We start from the raw sequence: 22,695 nt of genomic DNA on the forward strand, positions 1-22,695 counted from the left end.
CTTCATAATCTGGGAATGGCCTTAATTAGATAATACAGATTAGTAGATAATACTGTTGGTCTAAAAAGAACAATCAATGCACGTAAAACAATAGACGGCAATGCTGAACATTCTGGTAATTCACCTGATTGTCTTTAGCTTTCCAGAGTGAAAAGCAAATTATCCTCAATTGGTGTTTCCAAAGCGCTGGGAGATGCCAAGGCAACCCAGGGGTAGGACGCTAAATAAACTTGGAAATTTATGCTCTACATAGTAAATTCCAATATTAAAGACTAGCTTACACCAAAAAGATAGTATCACTAGTCTAACAAAGTTCGAAGGAGTCTCAAAAAGTCATTTGGAAAAAATGGAATCAAAAGATAATGGAATTTTTCCCCACTAACTTTTTGAAGCTGTGGCAGTTACATAATCTCCTGTCAACTTGTGAAGGGGTAGAGTCTAGCCTGTCAATCAAGTCATAGCCAATACCTTTGTGTGGGAATGGCCGCCTTCTGAGGATTTGGGGAACTCCTGTCTTCCTCCCTGGAGGGGATGGACATGGACATGGACATGGACACACACACACACACTCTATGTCTCTCTGCTTCATCTCCCTGCTGACAAGCCACATTGAGCTAAGCTGATAGAGCCAGAGCCCTGGAGCTGGTGGAGCCACATGGAGACCCATGCAAGCGCTGAGAAGCTTCCACTCCCACTGGATCCACAAGACTTTCTACCCACTGGCCTGTGATCTTCCTGCATTCGGTGTCATTGCTTGTGTTGTGTGAGTCTGAAGAAGAATTTATAGACTGGTATTGGACATAAGAGCTAATATCGGCCTTAAGGACTTGATCCAGATTGGGCAGGGATGTTTTCTCAATATTCAATTGCTGTTTTATATAAATCTCTTCCTTATACACGAGTGTCTATGAATTTGTTTCCCTAGTCAACCCGGACTAATACCAGAAGCCCTTTGGTGTATGTGTTTGTGTGCTAAATATGTAATACCAATAGATTAACTTGATGGCAGTGAGTCCCAATCCTGGTAATGACCAAATGATTTTTAAATTAGAAATTGTGAATTATTTACTTAATCAATATATACCCAATATTAAAAATTACCATAGTTGCTTTGGTTGCGGTGGTTGCTGTGAGGTGACCTCAAGTGGGTTCTGACACGGGGACTCCAAGTGCCACAGAATGGAGCACTGCCCAGTGCTGTGCCATCCACACAATCATGTTCATGCCCTTGCTGGAGCCACTGAGGCAATGCCTCTCCCTGACATTCCTCCTCTTTTTTGCTGACTCCTACTTTCCCAAGCAAGCTCTCACCTGGAAACATGCCCAAAGTATATGACATAAAATTTCATCGTGCTTGCTACTAAGAAACACTGTGGCTGTACGCCTTCTAAGACATATGTATTAGTTCGTCTGACAGTCTATAGTACTTTCCTTACTCTTTGCCAGCACTCTAATTCAAATGCATACATTTTTCTGAGGCCTCCCTTATTCACTGTTTAGTCTGGGTTGACTAGAGAAACAAATTCAGAGATACTTATATGTATATAAGAAAGAGCTTTATCTATAAGAGCAATTGTAAATTGAGAAAACATCCCAGTCCAGTCCAGATCAAGTCTTTAAGTCCAATATTAGCCTATCTATACAATACCAGTCTATAAATTTGTCTTCAGATTCACACAATACATGTAATGATGTCGAATGGTCTTGTGGATCCAGTGGCAATGGAAGAATCAGCGCTGGCGTGGCTGATTCTCCTTGTGGCTCCTCCAGATCCAAGGCTCTGGCTGCCGTCAGTTACAGCTCCATCTGGCTTGTTATCAGGAACGTGAAGCAGAGAGATGTATGTGTCCCACCTCCAGTGAGGAAGACAGGAGTTCCCAGAATCCTCAGGAGAGGGTCATGCTCACAGAGGCCTCATTGGTTATGACCTGATTGACAGGCTAGACTCCACCCCTTCGCAAGTTGACAGATTATGTAACTGCCACACTGTCCAACTTTCACCTGAATATGAGGTGACCGAAAAATGGCACAGCTTGGGTCAGGCATGCCTTTCTTTGGCCTCAAAGTGACATCCTTGCTCTTCAATGCTTCAACACTCAAAAAAAGTGTCAAGTAGTAGACCTGACCTAATCAATACGTCATTTGATTTCTTGACTGCTGCTTCCATGAGCACTGATTTGGGATCCAAGCAAAATTAATCTTGACACCTTCAATCTTTTCACTTATCATGTTGTCGTCTACTGGGTCAGTTGGATTTTAGATTCTTTACATTGATTTGCAATCCGTCCTGAAGGTTACAGTTCTTGATCTTCCTCAGGAAATGTTGTTACTTGCAACTATCGTGTTTCCCAGAATGCAAGCTCCATGAAACCACAATTCGCAAGTGTCCTCATAGAGAGGACGGTCTAGCATCAACAGGTGCATCATGAATATTTAAATTAACAAGGGAACACAAAAGGTAGGATGATTCAAAGATGAATTATTGCTTGGTTTATAAGAAAACACGTTTCTTATTGTCTTAAATGATGAAGGAAAGGTCTACAATTGCTTTTATCAGGATGACTTTTTATACCTTCTAGTTATAAGGGGAGACTTGGTGGCATAGTGGGTTATGCTTTGGGCTGCTAACCCGAAGGTTAATAGTTCAAATACGCCAGCCACTCAGGAGAAGAAAGATGAGGTTTTCTGCTCCCATAAAGATTTAGTGTCTCAGAAACCAGAAGGGGTAGTTTTACTCTGTCCTTCAGGGTTACAATGAGTTGGAATAGACTTGATGCAGTGATTTGGTTTGGGGTTTTATGGTTTATAAGGTATGTAATAGGACCTTATAAAAACTGAAGTTTCCCAGGATCTTTATCATCAGAAGGGTTTTCAAGAGTTGAAGCAAAAGATAGGAACTATCATTCAATTAAATTGACCGTGCATTTTAATTAAATGCAGGGTTACTAGAATGCTATGCCACGCATTTCTCTGAATATCATGCTGACACTCACAACTTAAACAAATACATGCAACATTCATCTTGTAAAATATAGGGCCTTTTCAACGATCAAACATACAACTTTCCATTAGTTCCTAAATGCTTCCTCTCCACCCACTATCATGATCCTGATTCTACCTTACAAATCTGACTGGACCAGAGGATATACATTGGAACAGATGGGAACTAGAAACAGGGAATCCAGGACGGATGATCCCTTCAGGACTAGTGGTGAGAGTGGCAATACCGAGAGGGTGGGGTAGAGGGGGAACCAATTATAAGGATCTACATATAACCTCCTCCCTGGGGGACAGACAACCTAAAAGTGGATGAAGGGAGACGTCGGACAGTGTAAGATATGACAAAAGAATAATTTATAAATTATCAAGGGTTCATGAGGGAGGGGGGAGCAGATTGGGAGGGGGGAAAATGAGGAGCTGATGCCAGGGGCTTACGTGGAGAGCAAATGTTTTGAGAATGATGAGGGCAACAAATGTGCTTTATATAATTGATGTATGTATGAGTTGTATGAGCCCCCCCAAAAAATGATAAAAAAAAAAAAGATCCAAGCATAGAGGCACCATTTATGCTATTGAAAAGGGGGTATTTTCAATGAAAAAAAAAAAATATATATATATATTTATATATATACATATACATATGTGTGTGGTCTTTTTTTCTAAATCGAGAAACTATTATCTTCCAAATGAACACAATTCTAGGGAGAAAGCCCTAACTATGGCATGATTCTAGTTCACACAAAGAACTAGATTACCAGGTTGTGAGCACTGTACATATATGCTCACACAAATACAAGTGAAAGGATCAATTTGAATGCAAACCAAACCACAGGGAATCTATCCATTCAAAAAGGTCTTCTATCTTCTATAGCCTGTGATCATAACGGCTGTACTGCCGAACGTGATTCTACAATTTTTACTATGAGCAATGTAAAATTTAAAATACCATCTGTTCAAATAAATTAGGGAATTTAACAACCTGTCATCTTAATGTAAGCAAGTACCTGGTGGTCTGTAAATGATAGGCTATGTTCCATTCATAAAAAGTTCACTTTGAAAGTGACTTTCTCAAGGGTTATACATTATATTATTTTAACTCCTCACAAGACAGTGTTTTAAATATGATTTTAATTATCTCCCTCTCCCTCCAAAAGAAACAAGAAGAAATTTTGCCCATTTTAAACCAAACTAGAAACATTGGTGTTTCCTCCCCACAAGCGACTGTCTTTTAATAAATGTGTTTTTTTTAAGTTTCTTTAGGGTACTTTTGGGGGGTCCTATAAGCAGCACTACACTTAGGGAATAAAGAGCCCCTTTGTTACTGGGTGAAGCGCCTGACTACTACTCACTGAGAGGCGAATGGGTCAAATCGACCTGCCGCTCCCTCGGGAGAAAGCTGTCGCAGTTGGATTCTGCAGGGTTACAACCTTAGAAATCCTTCAGAGCAACTAACTCCACACTGCCCAAAATCCGGTTGCTGTGAGTTTGGTTTGGGTTTAAAATTAGAGAATACGTTTTATCAGCTTAAACATTACAAAAAATCAGTTTTGTTGCCACCAACATTTAGCAGGGCAAATTTATTTAAAACGAATGGTTTAAATGTATAGATAAAATGCCTATTGATACTGTCAGGGCTTCTTGCCATTTGACAGATCAAATCTTATTTTCATTCTTAAACCCCAAGAAGAGATAGCACTGACTCGCATTCACTAGTGAGCACATTGATTAATCCCTCTCTATAGAAATCTCAACTCTCGATTACACCTATCAGACGTTAAGCAGCATTATTCTAGAGTGACAACACCTGACAAATTCCCCAACCATTCTTCTCAGCCTTTGTGGCCCTGCTAGCTTGTATTAACCCTGATGAAAAATTAATTTTCCTTATCTTCTTCTAAACCCTAAAATCCAAATCCGCCAAACTGGCAACTCTTTCTGTAAAGGTATTATGAAAACCTCTAAAAGATTAATTGCATGTCTTCAGGTGACATTAAATTAATTTCTGTACTCATGACAGACATTTGATACTCCTTACTGAGAAGACAGATAACATTGTCAGGGTACACAGAAGGACAGTGGTGTAGTGTCCCAGGGCAGCCTCTATGAATTCTCCTCTCGATAAGGCCACACTTCACCGTCACTGATCTCAGCACACAGAGCTCATGAACACTGACAACAACAACGTCGGCTCTCTCCCAGTAATCTTTCTAAGGCTACTTCAAAATCTGGACAATAAATGATATTATATATGCTATAGGAAGTTTCTGAATATAAATATATTTAAAGGCTCTTCTATTTTTTCTCTGGTGACTGCTATATCAAAGGAGAAAAGGGAAACAAGCTATCATTCGTTTCCCAGTTCCCAGGCCAACTTATTCATTAAATCATGACAATACCACGAGGTAGAACATTTCACATACGCAATGCTCCATGTAGTCTGCAAGAAATCACCCTGCCACAATGGCACGCATGCAAACATCAATAAAAAATGCTTCCCACATAATTCTGGTCATAGTCTACACAAAGGATTAAAACAAAATCCCTAACAAACCAGAGCAGGCAGACCTCAAAGCCGCCTGTTCCTTAGACAGCACACAGTAAAAGGATTCTTTTTCCATGTGTTTGAATTTGTGTGGTTGGTAAAATGGCACATGTTCATCTGGTCTCTCGACCAACTATCTACCTTCATGTGATGAGTTAGGCTTGGGGCAATCATTAAAACTATAATTAATTTGCCTTTGGAGGAAGAAACTAAAGCCCCTTGCCTCTTGGGAGGCCTTTGATAGGCCAGGATTCTCATTCTTAAAGTATCAATTTCAACAGGGAAGGACACTAAAAGTGACTGCATGGGCCTTTGGACTAGATATATACCTCTCAACTCTAGTTGGGGTGAAGCCTGGTTCTCCCCAAAGGGATGAATCTCGCGATCTGGCCAGGCGCGGGTTCTGCCCAGTCCTGTGAGAAGCAGCCCTCTGTAGCATGGGGCAGCCCCTTAAGGCAGGCAGGGAGGCCCCGCTTCTCAGTAAGCTGTAGAAAGTTAGGAGAGAGGGAGAGTCTACCTAAACAGGCTCCTAATCGCCGAGGGAGCGCAGACTCTTGCAGCCAGATGGCTACTAACAGGTGAATTATATATGGCTTATTCACGGCTCATTCGTTCTCTCATCTCATGTGCCTAAAGTAATTCCGTATTAGTGAATACAGAAATTCCTTTGTGTTAACACTGATTTCTACCTTCCTAGTAAATGACCTGGTTTGTCCAAATGTGGAGGCCACCATTATGATTGTTTAAAAAGTAACTTCTTAAGGAATTTATCAAATTGACCACTAAAGTACTTTAAAAAATACTGATGTACAAGTTTCTCCTCTACCAGGAAAATTCTGCAGTATAGATCTTATCAAGGAAGTGATTAATCAGGATTATCCATGCCCCATTTTCTTTCCTCTCTTCTGCTATTTGCCTTGTGGCCATTTTACTGCTCATTAACACCTTTAAAAAGGAAAAGAACAGGAAACAAGGAGGTCAAATCCCAATTAGTGAACTCTGCACAACTCTCTGCTACCAGAAAGGGGCTGACAGGAAGAGAACAAGGTGGAACTATTGGCGCTCACCTTTTATTAGGTATCTACCATCACACAGTCTTGTCCCCTCCCTCCATTCCTCTTTGCTTCCTCCCTCCTTCCCTGAACCATGGACCTCAGCAGCATGGAACCCCTGACTCTCATTTCTCTGTCAAAAGCAAGTTTTCTTACACCTAAGTTCATTACTACCTGATTTCGCTAGAACATCTTTTTTCTAGTAGAAGTCTACCTATGGTGTATTCTTTATAAGATTCTTGTCTACATATGCAGATTTTGAAAACTTACTTTTTAATCACTTCCATTTAAGATCTACCAGACCAAGATCTTTCCCGCCTCTCCTACTTATCTGCTCACACACACTGCCAATTTGTCACTTCCTGTCATAGCCGCATGCCCAAGGACTTGACAGCTGATCTCGAGTCACCCAAATAAGACCCACACTGGTTATATAGTTGTCTTCGCCTACGACTCAGAGGTTTATAACTATTTCCAGTTACAAATTACAAAAGCAGCGAAACAAGATGTGCACGGAATTTGTAATGGGAATAAGTTAAGCATTTGGGACAAATATGGTAAGTTGTTGCATGAAAAGATTAGAAAAATAATCATTTTTATTTTATAATAATAACCTAAGGAGATATCTCAATGTAACTAATAATATGTTACTTTTGCTTTTCCCAAATTTTTCTTACTGGGATCATCTGAATATCTACAATAAACAACTATTATTTTAATAATCAGAAGTATTTAGGGAAGAAAACATTCAGACTCTGTTAACATCTCATCTCCCTTGCTACTTCAATAACAAACACAGAAACAAAAACCATACGCAGTGTCATCATTTTTAAGAAGTCACTTATTTTCTTTAATGTTTAACAAACATTTCTTAAATAATTAAAATATAGGTGAAACTGTTCTAAGACCAAGCCTGTTGCCCTGGAGTAAGAGAGAGTAGCCAGCAGGTGGTGCTGTCAGATGCCAGGCAGCCAATCCCAACTCAGAAAATCTCTAAGTGGCTACAAGGCCTGACTGGCAGCGGGAAAAGCAGACAAGGATGCCAGCAATGGATGGAGGAGCGACAGATTTCTGTGTGTGGAAATCGTCAGGGAGATGGCCCAGGAGACACCCTTAGCTGGATCTTAAGTACCAAGTAAAATTTACAAGTGAGACAGACATAAAGCAGTATGGAACATATGAGAGGGAAGGTCAAAATTATAACCTTGCACTTCTTGTTTAAGGATTTTCAGTTTCTCAGACCAGTATTCCAAAGATGATAATGACTTTAGAAATATAAGGATGAATATCTTTGTCTGTCTCTAAATTAAACCTCAGCTTGTGAACCTGAAACAACTACATGGACACACTCTGATCTGTCAGTAAGATTGGTTCCAGGAGCTCCTGCCTCACCCGGCTACCCCATACCAAAGTCTCCTGGTGCTCAAGTCCCTAAATAAAATAGCACAATGTTTACATATAACTTGAGCACATCTTCCCATTTACTTTAAATCATCTCCACACCTTTTACTATCTAACACAATGTGAATTGTAACAACTAGCATTTTAAGCTTCCTCAGCCTAACTTTATGGGACACTTTCCCCCAACTCCCACAGAAACAGACAGGTACACACGACACATGCTGGAAACGAATGACGCAGCGAACCAACCAGGCTCCAACCAGCTGTGAACTATGGGTCTGTGAAATGGAAGAGGCTGGCCCGGGAAGCTTCGCATGCTCCTGCTCAGGTATGGATTCAGCAGAGTACTCCATGGGGGACAACTCAAGCCCACCTTCCAGGAACTTCCCTGCAAAGCGATGAGCTCTATCATTTGAATCAGTGAGGAAGCTGAGTGTCTGCTAGTTCCGAATGAGCCTTACTGAAATGTAAAACAAACATATTCGGGTGTGCTTTGACAAAGATTCCGGTGCCACATACTTCCTGCCCTGTTAGTTCATGGCTCAGCAGTGCTCTCAAGGATGAGACCTACTTTTGACATTTAAAGTGATGCTTAATGCTTTTGGAACTATTGTGCAACCACAATAATTCAAAGTACGAAATTAATATGGCAGAAAGTACTTCATTCCAGCAATTACCTATTTCAAGAAACAGACAAAACCCAACCAAGTCGTCTCTTTAGTCACTTGCTTCTTTGAAGTTCCTGGTCAAAGGCTTGGACATATGCCAAGAAGATGGAAAAATAATGACACCCAACTAGCGACAAGCAGACCTGGTTGTCTGGGTCACCACTAAACAGCTGCAACAGGACGATGGTAGAACCACGGTGAGGAAATCACAAGCTGTGGCTGCACATCCTCGTGCACCACAAAAGAAGGAGACGCTCAAAGACTGATGGAGGCAAATTGCCAAGACTCAGAAGCCAAGCTGAAGGGGCTCTGACTGGCCACGTGGTAGTAGGAGGCAATTGTGACATCAAAATAAATAATGATAGTAATACGTCAGTAGTAACACGGGAGTTAGAAGAGAAAGTTATTACACTAATCAGCAGCAAGTCAACTAACACATACAGAAGGACTGTTAACATGATGAAAACAAGTGTGCTTGTTAAAAAGTTAAACTTCCACGAGAAATGGAACCTTCACAGTCTTAACGTATATTCCCATTTTTACTTAATAATTAAATTACAAAGTGTAGAACCTTAACTCTACAGGGGAGACTTGCTACACACCATGTTATTCAAGTAATCAGAGTTAACCTAAGCAATATTGGGACAAAGTGGCATCATGTGTCTGGTGACAAAAATAATAAGACACAGCCCTCCTAGAGTTTCTACCAACACGCTAATACAGCCTTAAACTAATCATGAGGAAGCATAAAACCAACCCAAATTAAAGCACACGGCATTAAGTAGTCTCCTCTTTAAAAATGTTCAGGTTAAGAAACAAACACAAGCACAGATTAGGAAATTGTTCCAGAATAGGGACTAGAGAGATAACAGGACCAGTAAATAAAACATATAATCCTGGATTGCAGCCCAACGAGGGGAAATGGCTATAAAGAATGTAACTAGGGCAGCTGATGAAATGTGAATGTGGGATGTGTATGATATAAATAGTAGTGTAGCAATATTAAATAATTCTGTGGTTTTGAAAGAGATTATCTGTGTTCTGAGGTAATACAACATGCTATCTCTAACCTCCTCTCAAGTGGTATGGGAGGAAGGGATGGAATGTCAAAGAACAGAAGCAGAGAGCAAAATAAACTAAATGTGGTAGAATGCAAACAATTGATATGTGTATACAACTCAATGATTTCTCTGACAATAAATATGGGGAAATAAAACTTTCCCCATCTCCCGTCTCTACAAAAATTATCAGGCATGTGGATATCACCTCTTCTACCAACTCTCTACAAAGCACCTGGGAAAAAGGCTGAGTGGGCACGGAAGAGACGTACCTGTCGATAGGTAGCCTGAGCTTTCTTTTTTACTCTTCGATTGCAGTTTAACTTCAAAAGCAAGATCACACAAATAAACGGGGGCCTAAAGCAAGCAGCATTTTGACAGCCTTTTGAAAATAAAACAAAGGAGTTATCAAAGCTGGACAGCTGGTTTTCCTGCTGGGGCACTCTGTTTTTGTCTCAGTTCTCTGTGTAGCCAAAAGAACAAAGTACTATTTACTTAATTTGCTGCCAAATGCTCACGATTTTCATTATTTTGATTAGAATGCCTGAATTCAGTTTCGTAAAGAATCTCTCAACAAGCCACTTTAAATAAACATTTTTTTCGTCAGTTCAACTAAAAGGGAAGGGTGGTAGTATTTCCTGAGCAGCTACCCTGTGCTCAGGTCTGCATTAAACACTTTCCAAGTGTGAGAAGAGTCCCGGGGCACGGTCAGATCTCTTTTGACCTCATTAGGGGGAAAAAACAAACAATGCATTACACTTGCTGCACCGAGTCATGGGGACCACACAGGGCAGGGTAGAATTGCCCCTCTTAGTTTCTGAGACGGTTACTCTTCATGGAGTAGAAAACCCCATCTTCCCGCTGCGGTGGGCCTGGAGGTTTCAAATGTCTGGCCTTGAAGTTACCAGTTCAACAGTGACCACTAACTACATCATCAGGGCTCATGCTCATAAGGGGAAAGGAGAATCAAATTCAGCACCAGCCCAAGGAAGTCAGACAGGCCTCTATCCTCCAAGCTTCTTTACCAACTGTCCCTCTCATGGCATTCTGCCTCCTTGCTGGGTTCAGTTAGTAAGTCCAATGACCACACAGAACTTAGAGCCCACATTAACAATTAGGGGGGTCATTTGGAAAGTTAATAGGTCACAATTCAGGATCAAAAGTGCTCAGGATACAGTACTTTGGTCTGGACACAGGCACACTTCTCTCTGGTCCTCTACCTTCTAGCCATGCAGCCCCACTGGCTTCTGCCTTACTGGGTCAATGTTACAAAGAGCACCTTTAGTGTTGCCAATAAATGCCCAAAGCACATCCCACTCAGCCAAAAGTCCGCTGGTCCCAAGGCACAGGTCAGCCTACCTACCCCCCCAAGATTAAGTGCCCGGGGCCATTCCACAGGTGAGTCTTCTGCCCAAAGGCCTTCTTGCTTCGGGGGTCAGGAAGGTCACAGCTCGGTTTGGTGCTTTGGTGCTGTTGCCGATGCTGCTGTGCCACTTTGCGTCAGTCTTTTGTCCATACCCTCATTTCATGCTGAAGAAACTGAGGTTCATTTAGGCCAAATAACCAAGCTACAAGCACACAAAACGAAAACCAAGGTGTAAACACTTCAAAGATGCATCTCCCCTAATCTAGATGACAGAAGTTGAAGACTCCAGGCGATCAAGCCATTTCCAGGGTATGTGCTTGTTCTACTTTATTTTTCTTGAGCTTCATCACAAAGACTGGCTGAAGGGAATGACAGAACGCTTACACTAATGAGGAAATGGCATGGGGCCAAGTAGGGAGAACCCAACTCTAACCAGCCATCGCCAATTGCCACAAGGCAGAGGGCAGATAGGTCTCCGCCCTTTAGTTTTCTTTTAAGTGCTTCTGGCACCAACTGTCCTTCCATGGCACTCGACGTCTTTGCTGGGTTCAGTCACCCATTGCAACGGCTACACAGACCCCCAAAGAATACTCACAATTAATGAGGTTTATTAGGGAAATTAACATGACCACACGTCAGGAGCAGAAAACATTAAGGGTGCAGTCTTTTGTCCATAGCAGTGCCTCTTCTCAGCCAGCAGGCCCATCTTTCACTGGTCCTTAGCCTCGCAGCCATGTTCTGTGAGTCGGCAAGCCTGCAGTTTTGCCTCAGGGTCTCAGCCCGGTTGGTCTGCTCTGCCTCTTGGTCTCACTGCAGCCCCCGGTTCCTCTGCTGCTGCATGCACTCGGATGGTGCTTCCTCTCTTCGTGGTCTCAAGATTTCCCCTTTCTACTTCTAAGATGGTCGTCATACCCGGAGGAATGGCAAAAAAGACTAATCAGAGTTAAGGGTTCTATACATCTAATTCACAATTTCACAACAACACAACTAAGCCACCATTTTATATGGTCATATTCACTATATTACAAGATGTAAGAAAAATTTTACTTAGAATAGCTTTCTATGAAATGAGCAAATGGAGGATATTTCTATATGTTCAGTAATTAAAGAATCATTCCATCAAACATAATTCTTTAAAAAAAAAAAACCTACCTGTATAAATAATATTCAGTCAGACTCATAAAAAATTAGAAGCAATACTTGCTAATATTTGTAAGCACCTGCACTTTGTGCCTTTTGTCAGGTCATCTAACAAATTTAGATCATAAAACGTTGGGGAGAAATGAATACTCAGACAGAGAAAGCGATTAGCCTCACAACAAAAGGTCTCTTTGAATTTCAGATCCTTACTGTCCCCCATCCACACAGAAATGTTAGAGGATATATTTACAGCAAATAGAAAGCTACAACTATTCTTTTACCAGGCTAGTAGTTATCTGGTTACGCTAATGGTACAGTTTACTCCGCACAGGTTTCAGAACTGTTACTCCTAACCAATCATGGAGCTTTTTTAAACTTCTCAACAGACACCTACTATCAACCAACAGGGACTGACAAATCATCCTTACTCTAAATTCCTAAGATACACTTTTAAGATCATCAAAAATTTTCTGAATCAACATCAATGACAGCACATTTTTTACAGGAAAGAAAATACAATCCCTAATGATGAAAAAACATTATAGAAAAAAGCAACATCAAAAGTAACAAACTGAATAGACAATGGCAAAGAGTTTATGATTCAGAATTAAGCCTGGATTAAGAAACCTAGCTCTGCCACTTACTAGCTGTGTGACTTTGGGTTACTAATTTCTCTGAGACTCAATTTATTCACACGTATAACTGTAAGAACACAGGCCTCATAAAGATGATGTGAAGATGGCATGAGAAAGTCTGTAAAGCCATCAGTACATGCTAAACACTTGACAACTAGTAGCAACTGCTATGATTTATCCTAAACACAGAGAATTCCTACAAGGGGCCTACGAGCATCCGAAAAGGAAAATGGACACTTAGAAGATGCCTCTTGGGTGCTCGGTTTGTTATTTATTCCTTACAGCGGCCTTACTACCCTCATTTCTAGAAGAGAACCGAGATGCAAAGAAATGAAATGATTTGTGCAGAGCCCAAAGATGAAACGTAACAGACTTTCAAGCGCACCCGGGTCTGTCTTTCGGAATCCAAAACCATCTTGTTTCACTAGATCACTCTATTGTGTACAAATATAATCTCTATCCTACAAAGGGAGAAATGAATTTCTATATTCCATGAAAAGGAATTCTGGAATGGACTAAAAAAGGTCCAACCCCCACCCCCATCCATAATATGGCGCCAACAATAAGCCCTTGACAGAAGCATAGAATCACTTTCCAAGCCTCAAACCAAGATAATAACCCCAGTTATCTGATTATATAAGAAATAATACCAAGAAGTTATTTTTATAAACTTTTGGGAAATGTTTCCTATGTCTATAACACATTAGTTGTAACCAAGAAATTATAAAATTAGAAATCCTCTCACAATAAGGTAAATAAAAACGAACTTAAAAAAAAAAGACAGAAAAATGTATTAAGACTTAAGATCTATTTTCTTTGGCATCTCTTTTTCCCAGTCCCAATGAGAGGTATTTTGTAATAATTAACTCAATGTGGGGAACTTAAAAGGCGAGTAAGAACTCTTTTCATTTACAATTGCTTTACAGGTATGTGCGATCCGGACTCCCAGCAGCCCCAGGTTTGTCAGTGCTCAACCGTTTCAAAGTTTTCAATGGCGGATTTTTAAGTAGACTGATAGCCTTCTCTCTGAGCGCCCCGACGCCCCGCCACCCCCCATAAGTTTTAAGTGTATCGACAGAAATCTAATTACGTTTAGTGTATCTGGAGATAGTTTCACATCTGTTAGAGATGATAGAGTTTCACATCTGTTAGAGAATGAGGAGGCTGCTGAGTGTAAAGAATAATTTATTTAAATATATTAGATACAAGCCTGAGCTAGAAAAGCAAGCAAAGGAACTAACGCTTACTATTAGGAGCCCTGGTGGTGCAGGAGTTAATTGCTTTAGGCTGCTAACCAAAAGGTCAGCGTTTGAAACCACTAGCTGCTTTATGGGAGAAAGAAGAGGCTTTGCACTCTCAGAGAGAGTTATGGTCTCCGACCCCCACAGACGGGGCAGTTCTATCCTGTCCTACAGGGCGGCTCTGAGTTGGATTCCACTCAAGAGCAATGAGTTTGCTTTTTGTTATCTCTAGAGTTAGTTTCTAAAAAATCTCAGAAGTACAATATAAAGACAGACAATTCTTACACTAACAGAATGTAAACTAGCTGAGGGCTCATGGCAAAACAAGGGGAGTACGAACCAAAACTGACAAGCTTTCCTTACACCAGTAATTATGAAATGGAGGCAGCAATCCTCTCAAAATACTAACCCCGTCAGACCCTAATTGGGTTACCTGGTTTAGCTGTAGGGTCACCATTTAAGAGTTTCACATACATAATCTATCCCTGAGCATTAATAGCCCCAGTACAACAAGGCAGAGAAAAGCCCACATCCAGACGCCACAGCAACAGCCATGGGCAGAAATAAAAGTCAAAATAAATGTGAGCATGCCCTAGCATTAAGAGAATTCTTTTCTTATAACTAACCACAATTGTAAATGTGTCCTCTTAAAAATAGTTCTAACTCACAAGAGCCAAGTCCACAGAACAAGAACTATTTCTGTTTGAGTTTAGAGAGATTCAAGAGACTGATCGTTTGATAAATGAAGTTTCCAACACATGGAATTGTTGAAATAAATCCCAAGATACAGAATGTGTTAGTTCACCAATACTTAAGAGTTAAAAAGTGGGCTCAAAAGTGATTCCACAGCATTGGGTTGGTAGAAAATGTACTGCCATTCAAGATTCACAACCCCCTCTGCTGTAAAATAATATAACATGATTTTGCAGTATAGTGTGATACAAAACATATTTTCCCACTGGAGAAAAAGGAAAAAAAAAAATCCAGACAGTTACACTATTTTAAAGGAATGGCATTAGTTAAAGCCTACTCTTTTTTGAGTGTAGAAATGCTATTATACACATCCTAATTCACCAATTGCAGTAATAAAAATCACTGCTAGTAGCTGTTATAGTGAAATACCTATGCCTAATCGTGGCCACACATCTCCTCTTCTTACACTTATAGCACAGATTTAAAGTGAGGCACTGACAAATATGTTTAAAAGTGAAACTAATAGTCAAAAGGTCATATACAATGTAGAAACCAATGAAAGTTTGGATTTTCACCCAAAGATAAGAAATTAACTTAATATGATGTAGCACAGTTCATCTGTTTAGTGACATTTGAAGTCACAACAAATACATGTGAGAAAAACCAGATTTGGAGAACCAAAATTATGGGTGCTATTGAATATTCTACATAGGAATCTTGCCATTACTAGTCTATCACAGCTTAACACATGAGAGGGGGATAAATCACAACATTTATAGTTTATGAGTATATAAAGAGCAGCATGAACACACAAATTAATCAACTAATGAAATCAGCTATCTTTAATTTGGTCCAGCAGAGGATGGTACCACAACCAAGTGTTTTTGTCCTGATATTTTTTGTTGTTTACCCGAGAGGTACTACTTTGTTGAATGGACTATTGTTTGCAAGTGTGGGGTGTTAAGTTTTGTATAAAAGGGCTTCAAAGTTTGTGGAAAAAGAAATGATGAGAAATTTCCATGAATTTTTTTAAGCTCTCCAAAAGTTTTTTAACATACTAATTGTTGGTTGTCTCTTACTGTACAGGCCCTATCTTAACTGCTGTTCTCTTCCACAACACAAACTGCACACCCTACATAGGTAGTATTGTTCTAGAACACAAAATGAGAGACGTGGCAATTGTTGAAGAATCGACTGTACTTACAAAGAGTAATGGACAATAACAATAAGACTACGTGGTGGGATAAGGAAGCAAGTGTTTTACAGTCCACTTCTTTACCTGAGAATTGTCCATAGTAAGAATTCGGCTGCAGCAACATTTCTCTTTTGGAGTGCTGTGTGTATTTAAACCACACTGAAAAACTGCAACTCCTGTGCCCTATAGAAAATAAGCTAAATGGGCACCACTTACATATAAAGCGAGAGAAAATGAAAGAGCTAGGTTTGATTTTTTTGAAAGCATGAGGTAAGATCATGTATGATTTCAACTTAAATTCTGTTCATCATTTTCCTCCCTGAGGAAGAAACCAGAAGACAAGACAGGTCCCCTGGAACAAGGCAGCTTAAAAGTTGGCACTCACACATACACAAATAATCACCAACAACATTCACTATGCACAAAGGTGCTTCACCAGATCTCAAGCTACGCACAACAAATGATTTATTTTGTGGAAAAGGAAATTTTATTTTTAAAATGTACTTGATTCGATCACTAAGTATCTACAAAATGAAGCTAAAACTGAGGAATGGCTAATTTAGGGATGGTCATGCTAGTCTTTCATTAAGGCTCAAAAGATACATCTGAGAAAATATGGGCACAGATGGAAGTAGTGCATTTCTCCTATCAATTTCAAGGAGGTGCATGACTGTTACTTGATGCTAACAGAGGGAAGTTTATTTTTCCCATAAGAATCAGGAGCTCTTGCGGTGTCGTGGTTACGAATTGGGTTGCTAACTACAACGTCAGCAGTTTGAAACGATCAGCTGCTCTGAGAAAGAGGGGGCTCTCTACTTCCGTAACGAGTTACTCTCTGAAACCCATAGGGTCAGTCTACCCTTTCCTACAGGGTCGCTATGAGTTAGAATCAACTCGGTGGCGGTGAACTTGGTTTGGGTTTTGGTTCTTGGAGCATTAAGCTATTCTAAGTGAAACACAAATGGGAAGAAGAGGCACTCACAACGCAGGTAAACTTACCCCGCCTGACAATTTAATCACCCTGACTTTGGAGCTGATGTGCGGCCCGTCTCCACTACCACTGTTTGCCCGTTGCATGACCGTCCTTTTCACTCCAGGTTTTACTTCCTGGGGCCGGCCTTGGACAGAAGCCACTCTGGCAGTCTGTGGGGAAGGTGGCAGCTCCTCCATGTCAGCAGGTTTGGCTGGGAATACCTTGAGAGATGGCTGCGTTTGACTCTGAGGTACTATCCGGGCCTGTCTCAGATGTTTGAGTGGTTTCAGTGGTTGTCCTTGATACTGCATATTAGCACCAGAGGGGACAAAACTTGATGTTTTAGGCTGAACATTTGAAATTGCAACATCTTGATTTTTAACAAGAAGTCGGTTTTTCACATTTTGTCTGATCTGGGCACCTGGAAAGGGTAACAGTGGGTTACCATTGGTGGGTAGTGGTGAGGAAGTCCGTTCTTCTTGCTCTACTGGGAGCTGGGGGGTATAAAGCTGCTGCTGCTGCTGCTGCTGCTGCTGCTGCTGCTGCTGCTGCTGCTGCTGCGCAAGTCTTTCCAGCAACTCCTTCTTCCGAGCACCAGCCTGCTGCTGCCGTCGTAACTCCTTTTGTTTCAGGATTTCTTCTCTTAAGCGCTTCTGTTCTTCTATCTTTAAACGATAGAGCCTTGTTTCTTCATCCTCGTCTGGAAACTAAAAGTGAGAAGATGCAGACTGACTTTAGCGTGCGAGGCAAAGTGACCACTCCAACAGATTTTAATAAGCTAAGACAGCGCATTTCCCAAAGACCCTTTCATTCAGAGAAGCCATTCAAAATCTGCTTAAAGACTTTTAAGTATAACTCTTTCCTGGAGAGGGGGGAAAACTACAGAGCAAAAGTTAGTTTGGAAAATCTTATCAGAATATTAAAAAAATGAAATAATATAAAATTCCCAACTCATTTACAAGTTTGAAACCAATTATACCATTCATTTAAGATATCAAAATAGGTTTCAAACGGAAATGGCAACAATACTGAGGTAGCCGCTGTCGCACAGGTTTTATCTTGCTCTTTTCTGACAAACTAACAAAAGGTAGGGTGGTAAATGTCCTGAAAGGCCCTGATTAGAACTATTGATTTTTCTTACAGAAATTTCGGCTTGATCTCAAACTCATTTGTCACAGGATAATTGGTTATAATGAACAGCACAAGGCAATCTCTTTGACCTTGAACTCATGCACTCTCCTCAGAATCAAAATGTTGCCAATTGCAGTAACGGAATATTAATGGCTATATATAAAGAACCCTTAATTTTATAGTCCCAAACCCTTCTGAATACCTATCTAACAGTCTGAAAACATCCAACACATTCATTAAAGCATCTAAGTCTTATAAAATGTTTTAAAATTTTCTTAATAATTCTTTTAAAAATTATTTTTTTACAGTATCCTCACCCATTAATCCTTCTCAAAGAACAGAACTGAATCGATCTAGAATTCAGTTAGCTTTTTAATAATCTTATATATCTCAAATAAACCTGAGGTCTCAGGATGTTTCGACTCAAATGCAGCTGCACAGTCCGCTGATGTTCTTAGGAGCCCATGCACTCATTCTACTTACAGGACAGCCCCTCAGGCCCTCGCCCAGGCTTCCTCATTACCCTTTTGTGAGTAATCTCAACCAACAGGGCTATCTAGTTTCAAAGTCTAGGACAGATTTGAAACAGCACATTTAAAGGTGTGGGAGTGACTGCTCCACAGGAAGGTATATGAAGTCTCATCAGGAGAAAAAGAGTAGAAAAATGAGAAGTGACTGCAGCGGTCCCCAAAGGAAAGGGTACAAGGTCGTCTGGGAGCAAACAGCCATAAAGGTATCAGGAGGCTCCTGGGGAGGCATGCTTTAAAGTTCAGGAATGATTAATTATTCATTAGGGTGTTTGTGAAGCCAGCAAGAAAAAATATGTTCAGGAATCTAGACAGAAATATTTTCATCTAAATATGAGTTAAATTTAAAAAGTATTGTTACAATTTCATAGAAATCTGTCCAAAACAAAACTATCAAAATGCTAATTGTTTCTCGACGTATCTTCCCTTTAGGTCTACATAATTCTGAAGGCAGTGTGTGCATCTCTCTAACCCTTCCCCTCAAAATTCAATGCTCTTTCATTTGGATGCTAAAAAGGCAGTTTGGGCATGCCCAAAGGCCTCCTCGTCAATGTTCTTTGCATCAGAGGAATAAAAGGAAGACTGGCAGCGCAAGATGAGGGCTTGAGAGTAGGTGGGATAAAGCTTCCCAAGAAAATTTTCATAGAACACCCCTTGCTACCCTCAAAGAATGAGTAGGTCCATTATTATGATAGAAAATAATTCCTCGATGCAATTTTTCTGTCCTTGTTCTCACCAATGGCATTTTCAATTTTCTCAAAACTTCTTAAAAGCCTCTGTGATCATCCTGCGTCTTTCGAGAAAATCTATCAAGATGATCCCTTGGGAAACCCCCAAAATAGAGTTCATTACCTTCTGGGCTGTGCACTCTGGCCTACTCATCTTCAAGGTTCTCTCAACCTTTCTGAAAATGCTTGATCCACCTACAACCTGTGGCTTTATGTAGGGCAACACTCCTATAAACTTAATACAATTAGCCCTGACATCAAAAATACCTTTCTTTCAATGGCACAAAAAGTAAGGAGACTAAGAAAAGTATATTACTGAGAGAATATTGTCTGCAGCTATCCACCGATCACAGAGATAAAGCTTTAAGAATGTTTTGTTTTGACTAAGACTATGCACATATAACCTGAAGTTTGGTAACAAAAGTTTTGTATTTAACCTCATAGGTTTGTCTTTATCATCAACTGCATGAGCTTAAGAATATAAACCACATTTACTTATGCAAAAGATATAGATGACTTTTTTTTAAAGAAAAAGGTCTACTTATTTTATGTACACAGAAACTTAAAAACAAATTATGACATTCAATTAATTAGAATCGTTCATGTTTTCAGATTTGGATGACTTTCCATATTATAGTTATTGTAAATTCCACTTCAATCCTCCAGCTACTTAAAGAAAATTTCTGGAGTTCTTGCTGTAAAGTGTGGTCAAGTTGGTTGTGACTCAGTGATCCTACATAAAACAGACCCCTGTCCAGTGCAATGCACCCTGACAGTTACTGGTATGTTTGAGCCCACTGTTGCGCCTGCCATGTCCATCCATTTTATTGAGGACCCGCTCTTCTTTTCTCTTGATCCTCTATCAAGCTTGATGCTCTAAACCCACTGCTAAGCAAATTACAGCTGGAAAAAGCTACTGGAATACCTAATTGGTCACTTTTGTCATATTATTTTGGCTAGTGTTATTATAAAATAATGACCATGACTTAGTTTTTCTGAGCCAAATCAGCTTGTAAAAAGTAAGAAGCTAGAAATAGAAAAGTTTTAGTAAAGATTTTATAAACTAACTACCTTGATCCAGTTTGTAAATTGACTTCCCCCCACCCAGATATTGATTTGAAAATTTTTGAAAAAGCTACACTTCTACTAAGATCTTATTATGTATGAAGTCAATATTTTATTTTTATATTTCTTATTTAGTAACACATTAACAACTGTTATATTTAGTTATATATACATATACATATAAGGCCTAGATAGCAATAACTTAACTGACAAAAGATAAACCAACATTTTATCTGGTTTAATAAAATTAACACAACTTTCCTATATTCTAAAGATACCTCTGTCATTTAAAATTATTTTCTTATACTGACACTGCCAAAGTATTATCATTATTCATTATATTCCATGTACATTTTTCTAATAAAATGTACTGATCTCTCACTAAAAACACTGCTGTTTTTAATCCTCTTAATAGATAATGAACGTAAGGCTTATGAGAGGGAAAGTAATTTGCTTAGGGTCACACTGCTAACAAGTATAGTCATTCCAAAGACTACGTTTTCGGGAGTTGCTGGGTGTTGCAAACAATTAGCCTACACTAAACTACTTTGCCTCGTTAACACTCCTTGCCATCAAGAAGAAATACTGTCCAATTTGTATAGCTGAACTTCCAGGGACAAGCCTGGGACGGAGCTATCTATCGCACAGTAGGATTAGATAAGTCACTTTCATTCCTTTTTAAGAGACCAATGGCCTGTAGGGATTTGTCCTAGTGACAGATTTTACACATAGCTAACCAGAATTCATTCAAAACTTCGTGGCCAGTACTGTATTAATTAATCTTAACCACCGCATCCCCCAAGCAAAAAAAAAACAACATAACACAATGGGCAAAACTAAACTGAGGTGCTAATACGACTAGAAACGAAGTATTAAATTACTAAATGCATTTGCTATTTCACTTATATCACTTTGTGCCAATTTAAGTTAGCATTAATATATAATAAAATAAACCAAAGCCTCAAAATCTTATAGACCAGAAGTAAAGTCAGCCTTATCTTCTAGTAGTTCACAGTATACAACAAAAGCAACTACATACATACATACTATATAAAATGACAATCCCTAGGATAAATCTCACCCATCACTTTTTATGAGAACATGCCACAGTCAGTAAAGAATTATCTATAACTGCTCTTGTGCTAATAGCTATGACAGAGGGTCAGAACTATAAACCCTCACATACATTCGATGGGGTCCTCTACAGAAAGCTTGCTGGCCTCTAAAATGCACTAGTTCTAAATCATACAAGAGTCATTCGATTAGTAGATACAATCTAAAAGAGGGTCCCAATTCAAGGTACAGTTGGTTTTGTGAGTACACAGAGAGAATGAATTAAGGCTTCTTACCCTAGACGGACTATTTTTTTCTTTCTTTTTTTAAGTCCTACCTCTGGTTCTGTTTTTGCTTCTTCTTTAGGTTGAGCCACAGGAGTAACAGGCTTGACTTTCACTTCAGTCTTCCCCTGGGCGTTCCTGGGACCCACCACAGACCTTGTGGGCGGCGCTGTGCTTATAATAGGCTTTCCTTGAGCTGCAGGGGTGGAGGAGCATCGGCTGTTACTCATTTCCATGACGTGCGGTGGGGCTATTGGTAATTCACGCAAATTACTATTTCTTGGAGCAGTGGGCTGCATTTGCTGAATTGGACGTTTGGTTACATTCTGCGAAGTTGTATTCTGTCACAAAAGGAAACAAATTCTAATTAAAATTGGAAATTTGAGAAGAAAACTAAAAAAGGCACACTGTGAAATAAAAATATCAGACTTCTTTTGGGAAATCGGTGTTTTTCTCATTGGTAAATACTTTTTCTTCATGCGTCATGTTCCCTAACCTATGTAGTAGCATGCCTTCTGTTTAAGAACTCACACTGGTAAAAGTGTCACATTTGCTACCAGGTATGCTCTTTACACGAGTGACACCAGTGTGCTTTCCAAGCGGTTCGTCAGATGACTGATGAGCACATTTACCCTGTGGACGGACATTTTTAGCAGAATTAGTAGCACCAACAAATAACTCTGGATGCCAAAAGGAACCAAGTAGATTAATGGCATTGACACTCTCACTTGGTTACCAAAACTTAAGCTTGAACAGGAAGAAAAAACGCAAAAGAAAAATAACTATTGAGTCTATCTTCTAATAAAAAGCTCCCCCTGGAGGAGAAATGTACCACCAAGCTGTACGCGAGAACAGGCTAGACTGGAAAACACAAGTTTTTCTTGCTTGGTATATTTTAATTTGTTCTTCGTCAGTGGATTGATGTTGTTGCTGTTTTGTTGTA

The 22,695-nt window shown here is 39.9% G+C and overlaps 1 protein-coding gene across 4 annotated transcripts in view; it reads right to left on the reverse strand.

The window, feature by feature from the left end:
• RBM33 (RNA binding motif protein 33) overlaps positions 1-22,695 on the reverse strand; it is a 155,557-nt gene that overhangs the window by 27,009 nt on the left and 105,853 nt on the right. For all 4 annotated transcript variants that reach the window (XM_045290092.1, XM_045290091.1, XM_045290090.1 and 1 more), the window contains 2 exons: positions 21,806-22,093; positions 16,991-17,671 (listed from right to left, as the gene is read on the reverse strand). In XM_045290092.1, the coding sequence (XP_045146027.1) occupies positions 16,991-17,671; positions 21,806-22,093 (969 nt within the window). The remainder of the gene's footprint in view (positions 1-16,990; positions 17,672-21,805; positions 22,094-22,695) is intronic.

Source organism: Echinops telfairi, unplaced genomic scaffold, assembly GCF_000313985.2.
Source record: "Echinops telfairi isolate 266 unplaced genomic scaffold, ASM31398v2 ScPeMD7_31;HRSCAF=116, whole genome shotgun sequence".
Classification (NCBI taxonomy): Eukaryota; Metazoa; Chordata; class Mammalia; order Afrosoricida; family Tenrecidae; genus Echinops; species Echinops telfairi.